Source organism: Carettochelys insculpta, chromosome 1, assembly GCF_033958435.1.
Source record: "Carettochelys insculpta isolate YL-2023 chromosome 1, ASM3395843v1, whole genome shotgun sequence".
NCBI lineage: Eukaryota > Metazoa > Chordata > Testudines > Carettochelyidae > Carettochelys > Carettochelys insculpta.
Window position 1 is genome coordinate 201,227,272 of NC_134137.1, and position 18,130 is coordinate 201,245,401.

Sequence of the window (18,130 nt, forward strand, 5' to 3'; positions counted from 1 at the left end):
CTTTGAAAATAATATTTCTGTATGTATGGGGTTGGAGAGAGGGAAAGAACTTGTTATCTAGTGCTCAGGTCACTGAACTGGGATGTTGGAGGGAAAAGTTCAAGTCCCAGCTCCAGTGACTAGATGGGAGATCTGGGCCACACCAGGAAGAATTCAGATTTGTACCCAGGGCTGCCACGTTCTGAATGAGTGCTGTAAACCATGGATCTTGAATATAATGAGGGACAGCACAGTCTTTGGCTGCGCTACATAGAAAGTATCATAGTGACAAGTATCAGAGGGGCAGCTGTATCTGCAAAAACAATAAGAAGTCCTGTGGCACCTTATAGACTAAGATATTTTCGAGCATAAGATACAGACTAACACAGCTATCGCTCTGATATTGGTCACCGTGCAAGATTCGGTATTTAGCTGTACGGAGTAGAAATCCATCAACCTCATGACAATTACTCTCCTGGAATCTTCACTACATGCATCTGATGAAGTGGGTCTTTGCCCATGAAAGCTTATGCTCCAAAATATCTGTCAGTCTTTAAGGTGCCACAGGACTACTTGTTGTCTATGTAGAAAGGTGGCCTCTGAATGCATCCAGGGAATTAGTCACAGCAGGTGAACATCTAGTTTATGAATCCTGCTGAGGCTTAGGTTTTGTATTAAGCACCAAGATGGTTGGTGATTTTTATGACTCAGGTAGCGATGAATATACATGAAGCTAGGGGACATGACTAAGGAAATTGACACCCATATAGTTAAGCAACATCTGAAAAGGGCATCTGAGGATTTAATTTAAGGGCCTAAAGTGGCACCTAATTCCTGCTCATTAATCCCACCCTGTGTGTCTAATCCCCAAGTCATACTTTTAAACATCTCCAGCATTCTCTAGTAATAGAAATAGAAAGAACAGGATAAGGGCTGCTGAGGAAAGCTAGACAGAAACAAATCCATGCGTCTGAATTTAATGCATCCAAAGGCACTGAGGGAATTGGCAAATGTCATTGCAGACCCTTTGACCATTATATCTGAAAACTCTTGGAGCTGTAGCCACACTAGACCCTCCTTTCAGAGGGCCTATGGTAATGTGGCACTCTGGAATATGCTAATGAGGCACCTCTATGCATATGCATCACCTCATTAGCATAACAGCAGCCATGCATGCTTCGAAACTGCTGGTTTTGAAATGCACACCGCACGTGTAGCCAGGGGCCTTTTAAAATTTCCTCCCCCTGATTTTTAAAGCCTCTTCTTTCCAAAACCAAATGGAACAAAGGGGCTTTCAAAATCAGGGAGGAGGTCATTTTGAAAGGCCTCCAGCTACATGGGCAGCATGTGTTTCGAAACAGCAGTTTTGAAGCACATGTGGCTTCCATTATGCTAATGAGGTGCTGCATATTCAGAATGGCTCTTCATTAGCTTATTCCAAAGTGCCACATTACTATAGCCCCTCTGAAAGGAGGAGATAGTGTGGCCACAGCCTTGGTGAACGGGAGAGGTGACCTGGAAGAAGGCAAATATACTGCCCATTTTTAAAAAAAAAGAGAAAGAGAGGCAATCCAGGGAACTATAGACTGGTCAGTCTTACCTCAGTCCCTCGAAAACTCATGGAGGGGATCCTCAAGGCATCCATTTTGAAGTACTTGGATTAGAGGGGAAGGTGATCAAGAGTAGTCAGCATGGATTCACCAAGGGCAAGTCATGCCTGACCAATCCGATTCGATGCTATGATGAGGTAACTGGCTCTGTGAACATGGGGAAGTCGATGGATGTGATATACCTTGACTTTAGCAAAGCTTTTGATAGTCTCCCACAATATTCTTGCCCATAAGTTAAGGAAGTATGGATTGCATTAATGGACTGTAAGGTGGATAGAAAGCTGGCTAGATGATCATGCCCAACAGTTAGTGATCAATGGCTCACTGGTCAGCAGTCAGTTTCAAGTGGAGTGCCCCAGGGATCAGCCCTGGGGCTGGCATTATTCAGCAGTTCAATGTGGACACATTGGATCATTTCCAGCAGAAGGCAGCAAACATGATTAAGGGGCTGGAACACGTGACCTTATGAGGAGAGGCTGAGGAACTTGGGCTTATTTAGTTTACAGAAGAGAAGACTGCGGGGCAATTTGATAGCAGCCTTCAGCTTCCTGAAAGGGAGCTCTGAAGAGGATGGAGGGAAGCTGTTCTCAGTCGTGATGGATGGCAGAATAAGGATCAATAATCTCAAATTGCAAAGAGGGAAGTGTAGGTTGGATATTAGAAAAACTGTTTCACCAGGAGGGTGGTGAAGCACTAGAATACTTTACCTAGAGAGGTGGTGGAATCTCCATCCCTAGAGGTTTTTAAGTCCTGACTTGACAAAGTCCTTGCTGGGATGATTTAGTTAGGTTTCATCCTGCTTTAGGCAGGGGTCTGGATTTCATGACCTCCTGAGATCACGTCCATAAGTATTCTATGATATAAGCATGCTACTGAAAAGCCTGCAGATTCCTGTACATTCTCTTAAAATACACACACTTGTCTATTAATAACAGAGAGAAAGCTGTGCTACTTTATATACTATCAAAACAAAAAAACAGTCAAGTAGCACTTTAAAGACTAACAAAATAATTTATTAGGTGAGCTTTTGTGGGACAGACCCACTTCTTCAGACCATAGCCAGACCAGAACAGACTCAATATTTAAGGCACAGAGAAGAAAAACAGTAATCAAGGTGGACAAATCAGGAAAAAAAAATTATCAAGGTGAGCAAATTTCTGCCCCTTTACTCTCTGATTTGTTCACCATGATAATTTTTTTCTAATGTGTCCACCTTGATTACTGTTTTTGGGTCTCTGTGCCTTAAATATTGAGTCTGTTCTGGTCTGGCTATGGTCTGAAGAAGTGGGTCTGTCCCACGAGAGCTAATCTAATAAATTATTTTGTTAGTCTTTAAAGCGCTACTTGACTGAGCTTTTGTTTTTACATTTGTCTGTTTACTTAATGCAAGAAACTATTCTAGTTTCCATCTATGTGTGGTCCACTGAAGCTTAATGAGACAGAAGAAGAGGGACTTCCTACATAACTTCAAAAACAGAAATATAATGCAGCTAAGTATGGTAATTCTAAATTATCTTAGAGATGAAGAAAATAAATGAGTTGTACATAGTATCATGCTTATAGATGCCACAGCAGCTTTTTCTTGTCTTTGTTGCTCTGTGGCATACATCCAGATATCTGCTGTGTCAACATTTGCTCCTGGGAGGGGATGAAGAAGGAAAGGGTCCATAATGTTTCCAATGGCCTAGACAACAGAAACATCTGCTGGATTCACGAGCAGCTTGCTGACCTAAATCAGCAGGGAGCTCTTCAGCTCATCAGCTCTGCCACATCAGTAGATATTTCATAAGCCATAGAGATAAACAAGAAAAACCAATAAAATAATGTGTTTTGTATCTATAACTGATGTTGAAATTTTGTCACAGTTATTTCTAGTAAAAGTCAGGGATGCAAAATTTCATGGGAACCCTGAACTGTCTGTCAGTTTTGCTGAAACTAATGGAGGTGGTGGAGTGATATCTGAATCCTTGCCATCACAATGGACAGTCCCAGCCCTACTGCCAAGGAACCCTGGGGGCACAGCCCAAAATCCAGATCCTGCTGAAGCCTCAAGCCAAGATCACATTTGGGGAGGAGAGTGAGAGGGGAGGCCCCTACTCCAGCCAAAGCTATGACGGGGGGATGCACATTCCCAAATACATTCCTAGTACTGCCTGCTGAAGTTAGAGACAGGACGTTCTGGTCATATGACAGAATCCATAACTTCCCTGGCTTCCATAACTACTTTGTATCTCATACTGTAACTATATGGAATTAACATGAATTAAGACCAATCAGTTACTCATAAATACATACAACTTATCACAGAATACCTCCTGTACCTGACAGCTGAGGTTTAGGGACAGAGAAGTCTTAATATTAATAAAAAGCAAACCTGCTAGATACCCAACATCCATGAAAAATGTATAATCTACATACGCAATTTCATGTCAAACTTGTAGAGCCACAACGAGGCCTTCTCTGTCTCTAGTAGAAATTCATGTTTTGTTATTGGTGGGGGAACAGTATTTACTATAAATAATGCAGGATGAAATTTGAGTGTATTTGCCCAAGTGATGAGAATGAGGGTCCCCATCCTGGACTCAAGCAAATAGTCATAATTCAGTAACTTTAATTTAATGGGGCTATAAAAGCTTACAGCAACAGATGATCTGGGACAATGGATATAATACAATTTGGTGGAAAGAGGTGAAACTGTATCACCCCAAATTCCCAGCATGAAATCCCTTATTCTATACAAAATTTACAGAATATGTCAAGTTCTGCTTTAATGGTTTCATTCAGCAGTTTCCATTTGCTTAAACAGAGTACTATGTCAAAGATCTATTTTGGCACTACAAAAGCCTTTGAGCAATAAAGAAAGTAAACATTGACATGATGGGTGAAATCACCAGAAATGAAATTTGCGAATGAACGAATGATCAAAAGTGGAAAACGCATCTTATTAACCACTGCGGCTTTTGCTCTTTGGAGAAATAAGCATGAAGGCTGCCTTCAGGGAACGTGCTGAGTTTGCTGGGGTATAGAACCACATATTGATCAATTCCAAGTCATTAGCTACATCTATATAAGACAGTTTTGTTGACAAAACCTGGGGTATGTCTACACACAAAATGGGCTTTGTTGACAACTGCACCCTGTTTTCCCTGCCGAGCCTGAGCCCAAACGCATCTCAGCCCCAACACAGACCTGGCAGCACTTCTACTGGCAACATTCTGCCTCTCCATGGAAGGGAATAATGCCTTTGTCAACATTTTCTGTTGACAAAATAGCTGTGTAGATGCTTTAGCGGAGCTCTTTTGTTGACAGGGAGGTACTTCATGGTGCCCGCAAGCTGGACCCAGGAGGTGCCCTCTCCACCATAATCACAGCTCTCTGCTCTCTTGCTGCGGCCAATTTTAAAAGTGCAGTGAGCCCTGGAAGTTCAATGGCAGAAATCTGAGTGTGTGCTAGCAGGCCAACAGCATGCCCTCTGCAACCTAATCCTCCCAGTACTGTGGCAGCACCTTCCCAGGCTGATGCAATGAGTCGTCAGCCTTGTGACACCCCAGAACCATTGAGGGAGCTGCTGGAGGGATAGTGAGAGCCACCTAGGCCTCAAAGAAAAGGGTCCCATCCTGGAATGAGCCTGAGGTCAGTTGGACAGGGACCCTGCAGCCAAAAGGCAGGATGTCCCCAGCTACACCCATCTGCCCCGCAGCCATTGGGACAGCGGCCACCCCACCCGGACCATGGAGCAAATCTGGGCCTAGATGAAAGAGCTGGGGCAGGGGTATGCTAGGGCCTGGGACATGGCCCCGACATTGGGGGTGGCTCCTGCAACTGTCCATATTATAAGGAGCTGCTCAGTCTACCTGCAGGCAGAGGACAGCTCTCCCCACTCACCAACCCCATGGACACCACAGCAGAGGTCGCTCCACTGCCCCAGAGCCACAGCCTGGGGGGACTAGCCTGGGACTGCACCGGAACCAGAGCAGACGTTGGACCAGGAGTCCTCAGAGGGCACCCTGGTGATCACCCTGCTCTCAGCCTCATCAAGCCAGGCCACATCATCCAGTAGGTACTCTGCTCAACGAACAAACCCGGGTGGGGTTAGGTTGGGGAGCTCCTGCCCTTGCCATGGCTGTGAGTGAGCCAGCCACACAGACTCTAGCCTGACCCCAGACACCCCAGCACATGGGCACAGGTGCAGGTGACCGTCAGCATCTGTCCCTCATGAAGAGTGCCCCAGGATGCACGCATGTGGAAGGGGGGCCACGGAGGGCCAGGCTATGCCTGACTCACCTGCCACCACCCCTCTGTGGCTGGACACCCACCCCAGGCTGCTACCCCATTTGTGGGGGGAGGGTATGCAGCAGTCATCCTAGTCCCATGGCCTGGGGTTAGGGGCTGCTACTCACAGCCGGTGGGCGGCAGGTTCTTGGGGGCTGTGCTGTGGGAAGAACTCACCATCTCACCCTCTGTTCTTATTGCTGCACTATCCAGGGCTGGGTCAGCCTCACACTGCCATCAGGGCCGGCCGGGCAGCCAGCCTGGGAGTGGCGCCTCATACGTATGGCACCCCACCACCAGCAGGGTGGGCCTGTGACTAGAAGGGCTGATGCTGGCATGATGCGGAAGCCCTGAGGGCATAAACAGCCACTCTTTGGTGGCAAAATGACTTGTATGATCAGCAGCTGCAGCAGGACCAGGAGTGGTGACAGGGGTGGGACTTGGCATGGGTCTTTTACCAGTGGTTGTCCAGAATCGACTGACTCCTGACCATCTGAGAGGTCAGGGCAGCCCGGGCATGTGCTCCCGATCCCAGTCCTGCTCCTGTTGACCCTATGCTCCAGATAGAGCTGCTGGCCCTGCAGTGGGTAATTGCCATGGCTGGCACCCCAGCCCCCCCCTTGTCCTGCTCCCTCCCCATTTTCCAGGTCCGTCCTGCTCCTTCTGCCAGTGGCAAGCCTGCTGCCCCTCCTACACCTTCCCATGCTCCCGGCCCCATTCCAAACCTGCAGTGGGAGGGGATCCTGCAGCCAATGCTACTCTGGGTCCTGCTCCCCTGCAGGCTTATGGCCCTCCATCCTCTACCTGGACTAATGCCCCCCACTTCCTGTCCAAAGCCCACCATCCTAGTGGAAATTCCCCCAGCCTCTTGTCCCATGGCTCCCCACACTGTACATGTGTAAGTAGTTTGTTATATGAAAAAGGTTTATTTGTGGTACGTTAATCTACATTTCAGGACAAGTTCTGTTCTCACCATCCCCATGTCCCTCTCTGTTGGAGAGGGTTCGGGGGGTACTATGGAAAAAAGCAGGGATGGGGACAGATTAAGGCTGCAGACCCTAGGCTCCCATGGGAGGTGCCCTAGGGAGGGTCATTTGGGGCCATGGGCAAAGACCTCCCATAGGGCATCCCAGATGTGCACCCTATCCCTCGGTGCCTGGCAGGCAGGAGCTCTGCCCAGCTCCTTGTAGGCACTTCTGCTGTCTGACACACACACACACACCCCTGACCCCAGGAGGAAGGCCTTCCTTGTTCCGTCCAGAAGGTTGTGGAGGGTGCAGCAGGCGGCCACGATGTGGGGGACATCGGGGTCCCCATGTCCAGCCAGATCAGGAGGCAACAGAACCTTGCCTTCAGGTGCCTGAAGACACACTCAACCTGGTAATATGCCTGGTGGAGGAAGATGTTCAACTGTTCCTGCGTGGGGTTCAGGTTCCTGGTGTAGGGCCTCAAGAGCGTGAGTGGGTAAGCTGCACCCTCCACCATGCACAATGGCATATCCAGGTGCAATTAACCACCATCTAATCTCTCTGAAAATGTTGAGTCTACAAAACTAGTAAGAAAATGTCATATGATGAGGGTTCAGATGTTCCAGGCAATATTCCTAAAGCTGAGTGTATGACGACCTCTAGGTTTTTTAATAACTAATGGACTTTTAGAGGATAAGCTGCTGGCCTACTCTGTAACCCTGGAAAACCTTTCATTATCTGTGAAGTATCAAGCGAGAGTGGGACAGATGAGGAAGAGTTGGAAGTCACATGGTATTGAACTGTCATGATTTTTTATATCAGAGGGGTAGCCGTGTTAGTCTGGATCTGTAACAGCAACGAAGGGTCCTGTGGCACTTTATAGACTAACAGGAAAGTTCTGAGCATGAGCTTTCGTGAGCAGGGCCTGCAGATTTCCATGACCAGCATCTGATGAAGTGAGTCTTTGCTCACGAAAGCTCATGCTCAAAACTTTTGTTAGTCTATAAGGTGCCACAGGACCTTTCGTTGCTGTTACATGATTTTTTTATGGCAGTAACATTATAAACTTCTATGGCTATTTTTTCTGACCTACTTATTTTAGGCTTCTGCATTCCTTTTGTGTAGATTGTGTACATGCAGAAAGTTATTTTGACTTTACAGATGTATAAGGTTTCCTAATTTCTCTCCTCTGCTTTTACTACTTCATATTGGTAGGATGGAACACAGAAGTGCACATGCTGAAAAACACTGAAAGGATGAAAGCCAGAGTGCTTTGTTTTGTTTTGGAGATGCTGGTTTGGTTGTGAACATTATCTGTATCCGTTTATGCACACCTAGCTTCTGTGTATCACATCTATACTGACCTCCCTGTTAGTCAAGATTTACTAATCTATGTGATTGTAATAACTTATTTTTTTCCTTATCCAAACTTAATTCCTCCACTGATGTGTCTTGTTCCTAATTAGCTCTAGCACTATAACATCTCTATCTCTGTGCCAAAGCTTACTCTTAAGCCCATCTGGTTAAATATTTGTCAGTACTGAGTAATTTCTACTGAGCTGTAGAGAGGGAACAATAGTACAGAAATTTCCAGTGGCATGGTTTGCTTTTGTGATGCTGTGGGTGGTATATTTGCTTGTGTGTGGGAACCTAGTACATTTTTCAGTGGTATTCATAGGTTTGTTTTTCTAAAGGAGGAGCTGGTAATTTCCATTAGTGGTGACCATTGCCATTCTCCATAGGCCTTTCCAGGCAGTAGAGGCATAGATCATTCTTCACAGGTGATGTCTCAAGTGTTTTTCTAATGGCTTCTAGAATTCATGGGGTGTATAGGTATGTGACATGAAGAAATAACTAAAGCACTGGAAAAGTAGTTATTACTGTCCAGTCCAGGTGAGAATTCTGACTCCGGCTCTTCAGAGGTCAGTGCATGAGTCGGAGGCTTGTTTCACAGTCTGGGCTGATTAGCTTGTTCATTCTACAGTGAATGTGAGTAGGGCTCAGCTGGCTTTGAATTGAGGTTGCAACCACAGAGGAGAATAAAGTTCCCTTTTTTTTTTCATTGCAGTGGTGCATTCCTGTAAGAAACCTTGTGGTGTTAGTGATGTCTTCACGTGTGTTTTTTCAGTAACATGCTAGTCTTTCTGTCTATGCTTTTCATCTGACTGTTGATGAATCATGAAAATCTTTGCAGTTGAGGTGTGAAAGAGGATATCTTGAGGTCAAGATGCTAACTACAGGAGACATCAGGTAATCAGAAAACTCCAGAAATTTGTTGACACATTACCTTTGCATTTTCCAGTGCATCCAGCTTCCCAACATCCCTGTGAGTTCTGTAATATTTTTTTTAATATTTTTTCTTAAGTGGAAATAAAAAGAAGAAATGTTATATGACTCACTGTAGGTCACACAGGAAGCCTGTAGCAGAGCTCAAATTAGAACTGATTTCTTCTGCTCAGTTCTGTGCTTGAGCCACAAAAAATATCTTTTTTCCTCTGACCAGCCTTCCTAACTTCAGTGTCCTCACATTATTCCAGTACTTCTTGTTTCAGCCAAAACCAAGGTGCCCAGGTGTGACCAAAATGCCGGACTCAATGAGGATAGTACAAAGTTAGACAAACATTAAAATTAATGGTAATCTTCGTATTGATTCAGCAGGTTTTGGTCTTAGTAAGTGTCCATCTTCTATAATACAAATGTAAAGCATGGTCAAAAATTTTAATAGTGAGAAGAGGGAGAGAACTTGCCATTTCAAATGATGGAGTGCTTATCTGACAATAAGCATGTGTGTAAAATAGTTTTGGCTTATTTTCTTGGGCAGACAGCTCAAAGGAAATTAAAAACAATGGAGGTATGATCAACAATCCAAAACATATTTAATAAGTTGTTCAGGATTACTTTATTTATATATAAAGAATCTTTCAACATGTGAATCTTTCCAGAGAGATAAATCTTTATTCTGAGAAAACAACACAAGATTTGCAATTAGTTTAGAAGAAATTATATCCTTACATGAAATGTTGGGACATAAATAACCTAAAATTGGGCTATGGTCCTGAATTTGATTAGTTTTTAGTTTTTCCATTTTCTAGCAGGAACAAATGTTTCTATTGCATAGGGTTATGTCAAAAGCACAATAGAGAGGTAGATTTCTGGAAGCTATGCAGACAGGTAATCAGCATACTCACACAAAGGCTACGTCTACACGTTAAGCCAACATCGAAATAGCTTATTTCGATGTAGCAACATCGAAATAGGCTGTTTCGATGAATAACATCTACACGTCCTCCAGGGCTGGCAACGTCGATGTTCAACTTCGATGTTGCGCGGCACCACATCGAAATAGCCGCTGCGAGGGTACGTCTACACGCCAAAGTAGCACACATCGAAATAAGGGTGCCAGGCACAGCTGCAGACAGGGTCACAGGGCGGATTCAACAGCAAGCCGCTCCCTTAAAGGGCCCCTCCCAGACACAGTTGCACTAAACAACACAAGATACACAGAGCTAACAACTGGTTGCAGACCCTGTGCCTGCAGCATGGATCCCCAGCTGCCGCAACAGCAGCCAGAAGCCCTGGGCTAAGGGCTGCTGCCCACGGTGACCATAGAGCCCCGCAGGGGCTGGAGAGAGAGCATCTCTCAACCCCCCAGCTGATGGCCGCCATGGAGGACCCGGCAATTTTGACGTTGCGGGACGCGGATCGTCTACACGGTCCCTACTTCGACGTTGAACGTCGAAGTAGGGCGCTATTCCGATCCCCTCATGAGGTTAGCGACTTCGACGTCTCGCTGCCTAACGTCGAAGTTAACTTCGAAATAGCGCCCGACGCGTGTAGCCGCGACGGGCGCTATTTCGAAGTTAGTGCCGCTACTTCGAAGTAGCGTGCACATGTAGACACAGCTAAAATGAATGGAGATGCTGAAATGACCGTTATAATTTCTAAATATGGCTACGTCTACACGTGAAGCCAACATCAAAATAGGCTATTTCGATGAATAACATCTACACGTCCTCCAGGGCTGGCAACGTCGATGTTCAACTTCGACGTTGCGCGGCACCACATCAAAATAGGCGCTGCGAGGGTACGTCTACACGCCAAAGTAGCACACATCGAAATAAGGGTGCCAGGCACAGCTGCAGACAGGGTCACAGGGCGGACTCAACAGCAAGCCGCTCCCTTAAAGGGCCCCTCCCAGACACAGTTGCACTAAACAACACAAGATACACAGAGCTGACAACTGGTTGCAGACCCTGTGCCTGCAGCATGGATCCCCAGCTGCCGCAGCAGCAACCAGAAGCCCTGGGCTAAGGGCTGCTGCCCACGGTGACCATAGAGCCCCGCAGGGGCTGGAGAGAGAGCATCTCTCAACCCCCCAGCTGATGGCCGCCATGGAGGACCTGGCAATTTCGACATTGCGGGACGCGGATCGTCTACACGGTCCCTACTTTGACGTTGAACGTCGAAGTAGGGCGCTATTCCGATCCCCTCATGAGGTTAGCGACTTCGACGTCTCACTGCCTAATGTTGAAGTTAACTTCGAAATAGCGCCCGACGTATGTAGCCGCGATGGGCGCTATTTCGAAGTTAGTGCCGCTACTTCGAAGTAGCGTGCACATGTAGACACAGCTTATAGGTGTTACAAATTTATGATGCCGCAGTGACAACCAGACTACAATTGAACAACTGGTACATAAAAGACTCAGAACTTTTTTTCTCCCAGAAGGTATCCCTCCGACAACCGAGGATGCACAATGAATTGCATCTGTTCAGCTTGGTCAAGAAATAGGAATTTGCTTTAACTCTAGAAGTTTCCTGATTGGCTGTCTTGAATTATATCAATTTAGTGCCATAATTTCAGAGTGAGGCGTTTATGTATAAAATAGAAATGGAAGGTATCATTTTAACTTCCCCTGGAGCTATTGTAGTCTTATGACAAGGAAGCATTTTAAATAGAGGATTTAAAACAGAGTTTGATTTTATTTATTATGATGACTTTTCCTGAAATTGCTCTTCATTTTTTTCCAGACTAAACCACTTCATTCCCTAAAGTTTTGTAATGTAATCTGAGTGGATGTGAAGGATGCTACTTCTGTTTTTTCCAAAGAAAAGAACAGCATAAGCAACAGCAGAAAGTTTGCTCAGTGACCCTACAGTTTATTGCAATGCAGAAATGGTCCACTTACAGTGAGAAACGAGTTAGTGTTCAAGTTCAGTCTGCTTTTGACACTTCTTGTGAAACTGACAACAAGGCTGCTAGTTGCCATAATGTTTTTTTGTGGGTGCTTACCTTGGAGGAGCTGGAGTGGCACCATCAGACTCACTTTTCATAAGCCTTCCTTGATTTCCATCCTATGATTATAATCAAGTCAAATATTGGCTATGTCTACACTAGCCAAAAACTTTGAAATGGCCATGCAAACTTCACAATGGCCATGCTTACTCCCATCTGCTCATAGGAAGAAGGGGACTTCGAAGTAGGCGGGGTCCTTTCAAAAAGGAGCCCCGTCTGAATGAGCTGCGCGGCGGCAAGCCGCGTCAATTTCAAAGTGCTGCGGCTGCCCGCATGCTAATAAGGCGCTGAATATGTATTTCAGCACTTCATTAGTAAACTTCGAAATGGCCATTTGCGTGGCCATTTCAAAGTTTTTGGCTAGTGTAGACACGGCCATTAAGGTGTATCTAGCATTTTTTCACTGTGTTTCTATGGATAGTTTATATAATGGTGCCTGTTTTTAATTATTTTACTTTCTATATAAGATATCAAGAAGTCCTGTGGCACCTTATAGACTAACAGATAGGTACCAAAGAACTTCTTGTTGTTTTTGAGGATACAGACTAACATGGCTACTTCTCTGATACTTTCCTATATAAGCTAAACCCCAACCCCTCATTTGTTCAGGAAGAGTTGTCTACACAAGAGAGCCTTGTAAACAAAACTGGGGTTTTGTACACAAAACTCGTGGAGCATCTACACACAACATGTGTTTTGCTGACAGAAGGTGTTGACAAAAAAGTTGTGTATCTGTTCCAGGGGTATCCCGGGTGGTGGGAATCAAATTATCTGGGTGATCTGTCGCTCCGTGAGTGGCTTGCAGAGGGAGGGTGCTTCTGCCTTGTTATACCTTTTCTACTTTATGCACTATAGCTAGATTGGTTTCCTCTTTTTGGCAGATTGCTTTATATGACATGTGCTGTGTTAGCACTAGGTTAGTTTTTGGCAGAGACTTAGCTTGTTGCCATATATGGCAGCATTGGGGTAAATATCATTTGCTCAGTGCTTTTGTTTGTGGCTTCACCCAGGCCTCAAATTTGGTCTACATCACATCTAAGGTCACTGGGGTGATTTTTCAGTGCACTGGTCTTCATTCCCATGAAAGCTTATCATCTAATAAATTATTTTGTTATTCTTAAAGTGCTACATGACTGCTTTTTTGTTTTGTGAAGATACAGACTAACACAGCTATGTCTCTGTGAGTATTTTAGGCATACCATTCATAATAAAAGACCTTTCTGTTGATGTAGTTTTCTGTTTGTGCATCTGAAGAGGAAAGGAGAAGGATTGTAAAATGGATATTTCCTAGAAGATCATGAATATTAAGTAATCTGCAGCTTCTACATGAAGCTGTCTGTCTCTCTGATATAGGGAATAGATCTCTGGTATATCTCCCTTCTCCTTCCTCTCTCCCCTCCCACTCAACCTATAGTAAGATGTACATCAAATTCAGACTCTGCAGGCTGAGAGAAGTTGGTTTAATAAATTCTGTTCTGTAACTTTCACGTAATCAGGATTTTTTAATTTTTCTTTTCTTTAATCCCCTTCAGGCAGCCAAGGGCAGTTTCCACTTACACAGAATGTTACAGTTGTTGAAGGGGGAACGGCAAATTTGACCTGCAGGGTTGATCAAAATGATAACACCTCCCTCCAGTGGTCAAATCCAGCTCAACAGACCCTGTACTTTGATGACAAGAAAGGTGAGTATATTTTCTTTATGAATTTTGAAATAGAGTATGATAATAAATATTTTAAATGAGACGGATCATTCATTTATTCCTGACCTGCTTTTACTGTGGAATTTTTATTTCAGTTTGATAGACATAACCTCTAAAATGTACTTAGTTTGTAATTTTTGAATCATAGTTTGTTTTATAGTGTTCTCTTTGATTGAAAGTATTGTTTTTAATGTATGTCTTGATTGCTTATATAATTTTACCTGCCTGCATGAAGTGGTTGGAGGAAAAGATCATTTCTCATTATTATTGCAAGTTAGTTTGGAAAACCTTGTTCAGTTAAATTTTGAAGGGCCCTTAAGAAGGGGTGTGTGGGAGGGGAAGTAGTAGCCTTTAGGTGCAATAGCTTCTGTATGGTAGACAGTGGATGAATACATAGTAGTTGGCTCAACTTTATTGGTGTTTGTTGGCTTTTTAAACAATTAAAGTGCCGTTACCATCACATGATTATTTGTCAAAACTACTATTATTAGTCATTTATATTTACTGTCTTAGCTTACTAACTACATGATTTAGTTTGTTACAGGATGTTGGTTTACCGAGATGGAAAAATAAATTGTTCATTTTTTTTTTTTTCATTGGTGATTTCGTACATCTGACTTGAATAAGTCTTGTGCATCTATCTGACTTGAATAAATAAAGAGACTTATCTTTTGTGATAAAATGCTCACATGAGAATTATTTTAGATTTCATAAGTAAAAGCATTTGAGAATTAACATAGCTAAATTTCATAAACTCTCTATTTGGCTTCAGAACTGCAGTAACCTTGATGCTTCATGGAGTTAATATTTAATCCTTCCATGAGGACTCAGTTCTGCAAGATACTGAGCACTCTGGCTCATATCCAGCAAATGGGAGCCATTCGGGAGCTTAAAGTTAAGCAGTGATTAAGTGCTTTATTGTACAATGGCAAAAGTGCTTAGCATCTTACAGGATTGAGCTTGAAGAGCAGGTTTTGTGTGCATCTGTGTGGTTGATTTCAAAGCAGCTGTATTATATATACAGAATCCTCAATCAAAGTATTTTAAAAATGAGGAAGTTTCATGGCTACTAATATTGTAGACAAAAGAGAATACAATCAAGATACTGAAAGTGTTCCGTTTTATAACTTTGCAATCATTGGATTTGTAATTTCCATTATGTCTTCAGTATGTTATGAATGTTGGATTAAAGATGCAACATGAAGTATTTCCGTTAAGTTAATGTTCCTAAAACTCAGTTCCACAACCCTTACTTACGTGAGTAATCTTACCAATTTTGTGTAAGTAAGGAATACTTGCATAGGTCAAAGTAGTGGGTTCAAGCTCTTTCACAGGAGAAATATTTTGCAAGAGATTCTATGAATAAAAAAAAAGTTTATTTTCATTTCCTAGAATACTCAAGGAGCTGATAGAGGAGGTATCTGAGCCTTTATCTATCATCTTTGGAAAATCATGGGAGACAGGAGAGATTCCAGAAGACTGGAAAAGGGCAAATATTGTGCCCATCTATAAAAAGGGGAATAAGAATAACCTAGGAAACTACAGGCCAGTCAGCTTAACTTCTCTGCCAGGAAAGGTAATGGAGCAGGTCATTAAAGAAATCATCTGCAAGCACTTGGAAGGTGGTAAGGTGATAGGGAACAGCCAGCATGGATTTGTAAAGCACAAATCATGTCAAACCAATCTGATAGCTTTCTTTAATAGGATAACGAGCCTTGTGGATAGGGGAGAAGCGGTAGATGTGGTATACCTAGACTTTAGTAAAGCACTTGATAAGGTCTCGCATGATATTCTTATAAAAAAAAAAACTAAGCAAATACCATTTAGATGAGGCTACTGTAAGGTGGGTTCATAACTGGCTGGATAACTGTACTCAGAGACTAGTAGTTAATGGTTCGCAATCCTGCTGGAAAAGTATAATAAGTGGGGTTCCATGGGGTCTGTGTTAGGACCGGTTCTGTTCAATAGCTTCATCAACAATTTAGATATTGGCATAGAAAGTACGCTTATTAAGTTTGCAGATGATACCAAGCTAGGAGGGGTTGCAACTGCTTTGGAAGATAGGGTCATAATTCAAAATAATCTGGATAAATTGGAGAAATGGTCTGAGGTAAACAGGATGAAGTTTAATAAGGACAAATGCAAAGTGCTCCACTTGGGAAGGAACAATCAGTTTCACACATACAGAATGGGGAGAAACTGTCTAGGAATGACTACAGCAGAAAGGGTTCTAGAGGTTATAGTGGAACACAAGCTAAATATGAGTCAACAGTGTGATGCTGTTGCAAAAAAATCAAACATGATTCTGGGATGCATTAACAGGTGTGTTGTGAACAAGACATGATAAGTCATTCTTCGGCTCTACTTTGCTCTGGTTAAGCCTCAGCTGGAGCATTCTGTCCGGTTCTAGGCACTACAGTTCAAGAAAGATGTGGAGAAATTAGAGAGGGTCCAGAAAAGAGAGACAAGAATGATTAAAGGTTGAGAGAATGTGACCTATGAAGAAAGGCTGAAAGCATTGGGCTTGTTTAGTTTGGAAAAAAGAAGATTGAGGGGCAACATGATCGTGATTTTCAGTTATCTAAAAGGGTGTCATAAGGAGGAGGGAGAAAACTTGTTCTTTTGAGCCTCTGAGGATACAACAAGAGGCAATGGACTTAAACTGCAGCAAGGGAGGTTTAGATTGGACATTAGGAAAAAGTTCCTAACTGTCAGGGTGGTCAAACACTGGAATAAATTGCCAAGGGAGGTTGTGGAATCTCGCTCTCTGGAGATATTTAAGAACAGGTTAGATAGATGTCTATCAGGGATGGTTTAGGCAGTACTTGGTCCTGCCATTGGGGCAGGGGTCTGGACTCGATGGCCTCTCGAGGTCCCTTCCAGTCTTAGTATTCTATGATATGTATGAATTAAATTTGCTGCATGAAGTAGAAGGCCACTAAGAATACTTAGTCATATGTCTTCTATAATAAAATGCAGCAATAGCATTTCTGAGAGGCTTATTGCATAGTAAGTTTGTGTGAGCAATTTATATTCTCTACAGAAGACACAGGAGGCTAAATAAACTTAAAGAACTGCAGTTTTCATTGATCTTTAAGCTCTGTCCTAAGGCTTTGAGGATTTGTATGCAAAGGAATTACTGTGCATCTGTAACACAGGAAACCTGCTAAATTGATGCAGAAGTAGATTTGGTTCTTATATCCTGCTGAAAGGTGTTACGTCCCATTCATGTGACGCGTCCATCACTGGGAGCAAACTTTTTACATCGAGGCGCACTTTTCATTCCTGCAATTAGTTCCCCCTCTGCCCCATTCCTGTCTAATGTAATCAACCAATGAAAATTTTGGTTATATTCATACAAAAAAAAAGCCTTTTGGCATGTGTAAGAAAATATGTAGAATATAAACACTTTAATAAGCAGTATATAAATGTGAATACATAAACAACATTTTTAATGTGATGGATGAGCCTGACACGCAGCTGCAGATCATGTTGTGTCCCACTTATGAAACTTCACTCCCCACCCGCTGGTTTGCGCCCACTGAGCTGTACAACAGGGGGAAATGATCAGCAAGTTGAAAGGCCATGCAGAAGTCATTGTCACCCTCTCTCCCATTTTTTGCAACTCAGAGAATGGTTTTGCAGCTTTGATCAGCAGTCTTGTTGTCCGGGCTTCCACATAAACTTAAACTTGAATACTTACTGTACAAGATTTTTTTCCCTTTTGGCTGTTAGGTCAGGACAGAACTCGGGCTCTGAACACTTAGAAAAATAGACCTCAAAGACAGGATTAAGTCCATGCTGAAACAAGTGTTGAAGCAGAAGTTTGAGTCAGAGCCCTCTCTTCTTACAAGAAATGCATTTGGATGCATCCCATTTAATCACAGAGAGCTTTCTCTTAGGTGCAGTAGATCTTCTTCATCCATTGATTCCAGTGCCCAGACATTCACGGCTAGCCACTGGTTTTCCCCCCTGGTCCATGAGATGACATGTTTCCTTTCATAGCTGTGTAAGCCTTCTGGAACAGTTGTGTTTATCAGAGAAAAAGGATAGGTGGAGCCAAACAGATGACTCTTATAGAAGCTGAAGCTATGAAGCTCAGTCCTGCAGGAGATCAGAATGATCACAGACCTGTCCATGTTCAGAATGATTATTTTATTAAAAGAAATGTCATAGAATATTAAGTCAATCAGTAAATCATACACCACCTCCCCTTACACACCCACTAACTAATTCAGCTATCTGTTATTTGGAAAGAACAGGGAGAGTTATTGCTATTGGTGTTTTTAAATACCTGGAATATGCTTA

The 18,130-nt window shown here is 43.4% G+C and overlaps 1 protein-coding gene across 2 annotated transcripts in view; it reads left to right on the forward strand.

The window, feature by feature from the left end:
- CADM2 (cell adhesion molecule 2) overlaps positions 1-18,130 on the forward strand; it is a 1,036,826-nt gene that overhangs the window by 733,807 nt on the left and 284,889 nt on the right. For both annotated transcript variants that reach the window (XM_074997734.1, XM_074997742.1), the window contains one exon: positions 13,655-13,804. In XM_074997734.1, coding sequence (XP_074853835.1) covers positions 13,655-13,804 — 150 coding nt within the window. The remainder of the gene's footprint in view (positions 1-13,654; positions 13,805-18,130) is intronic.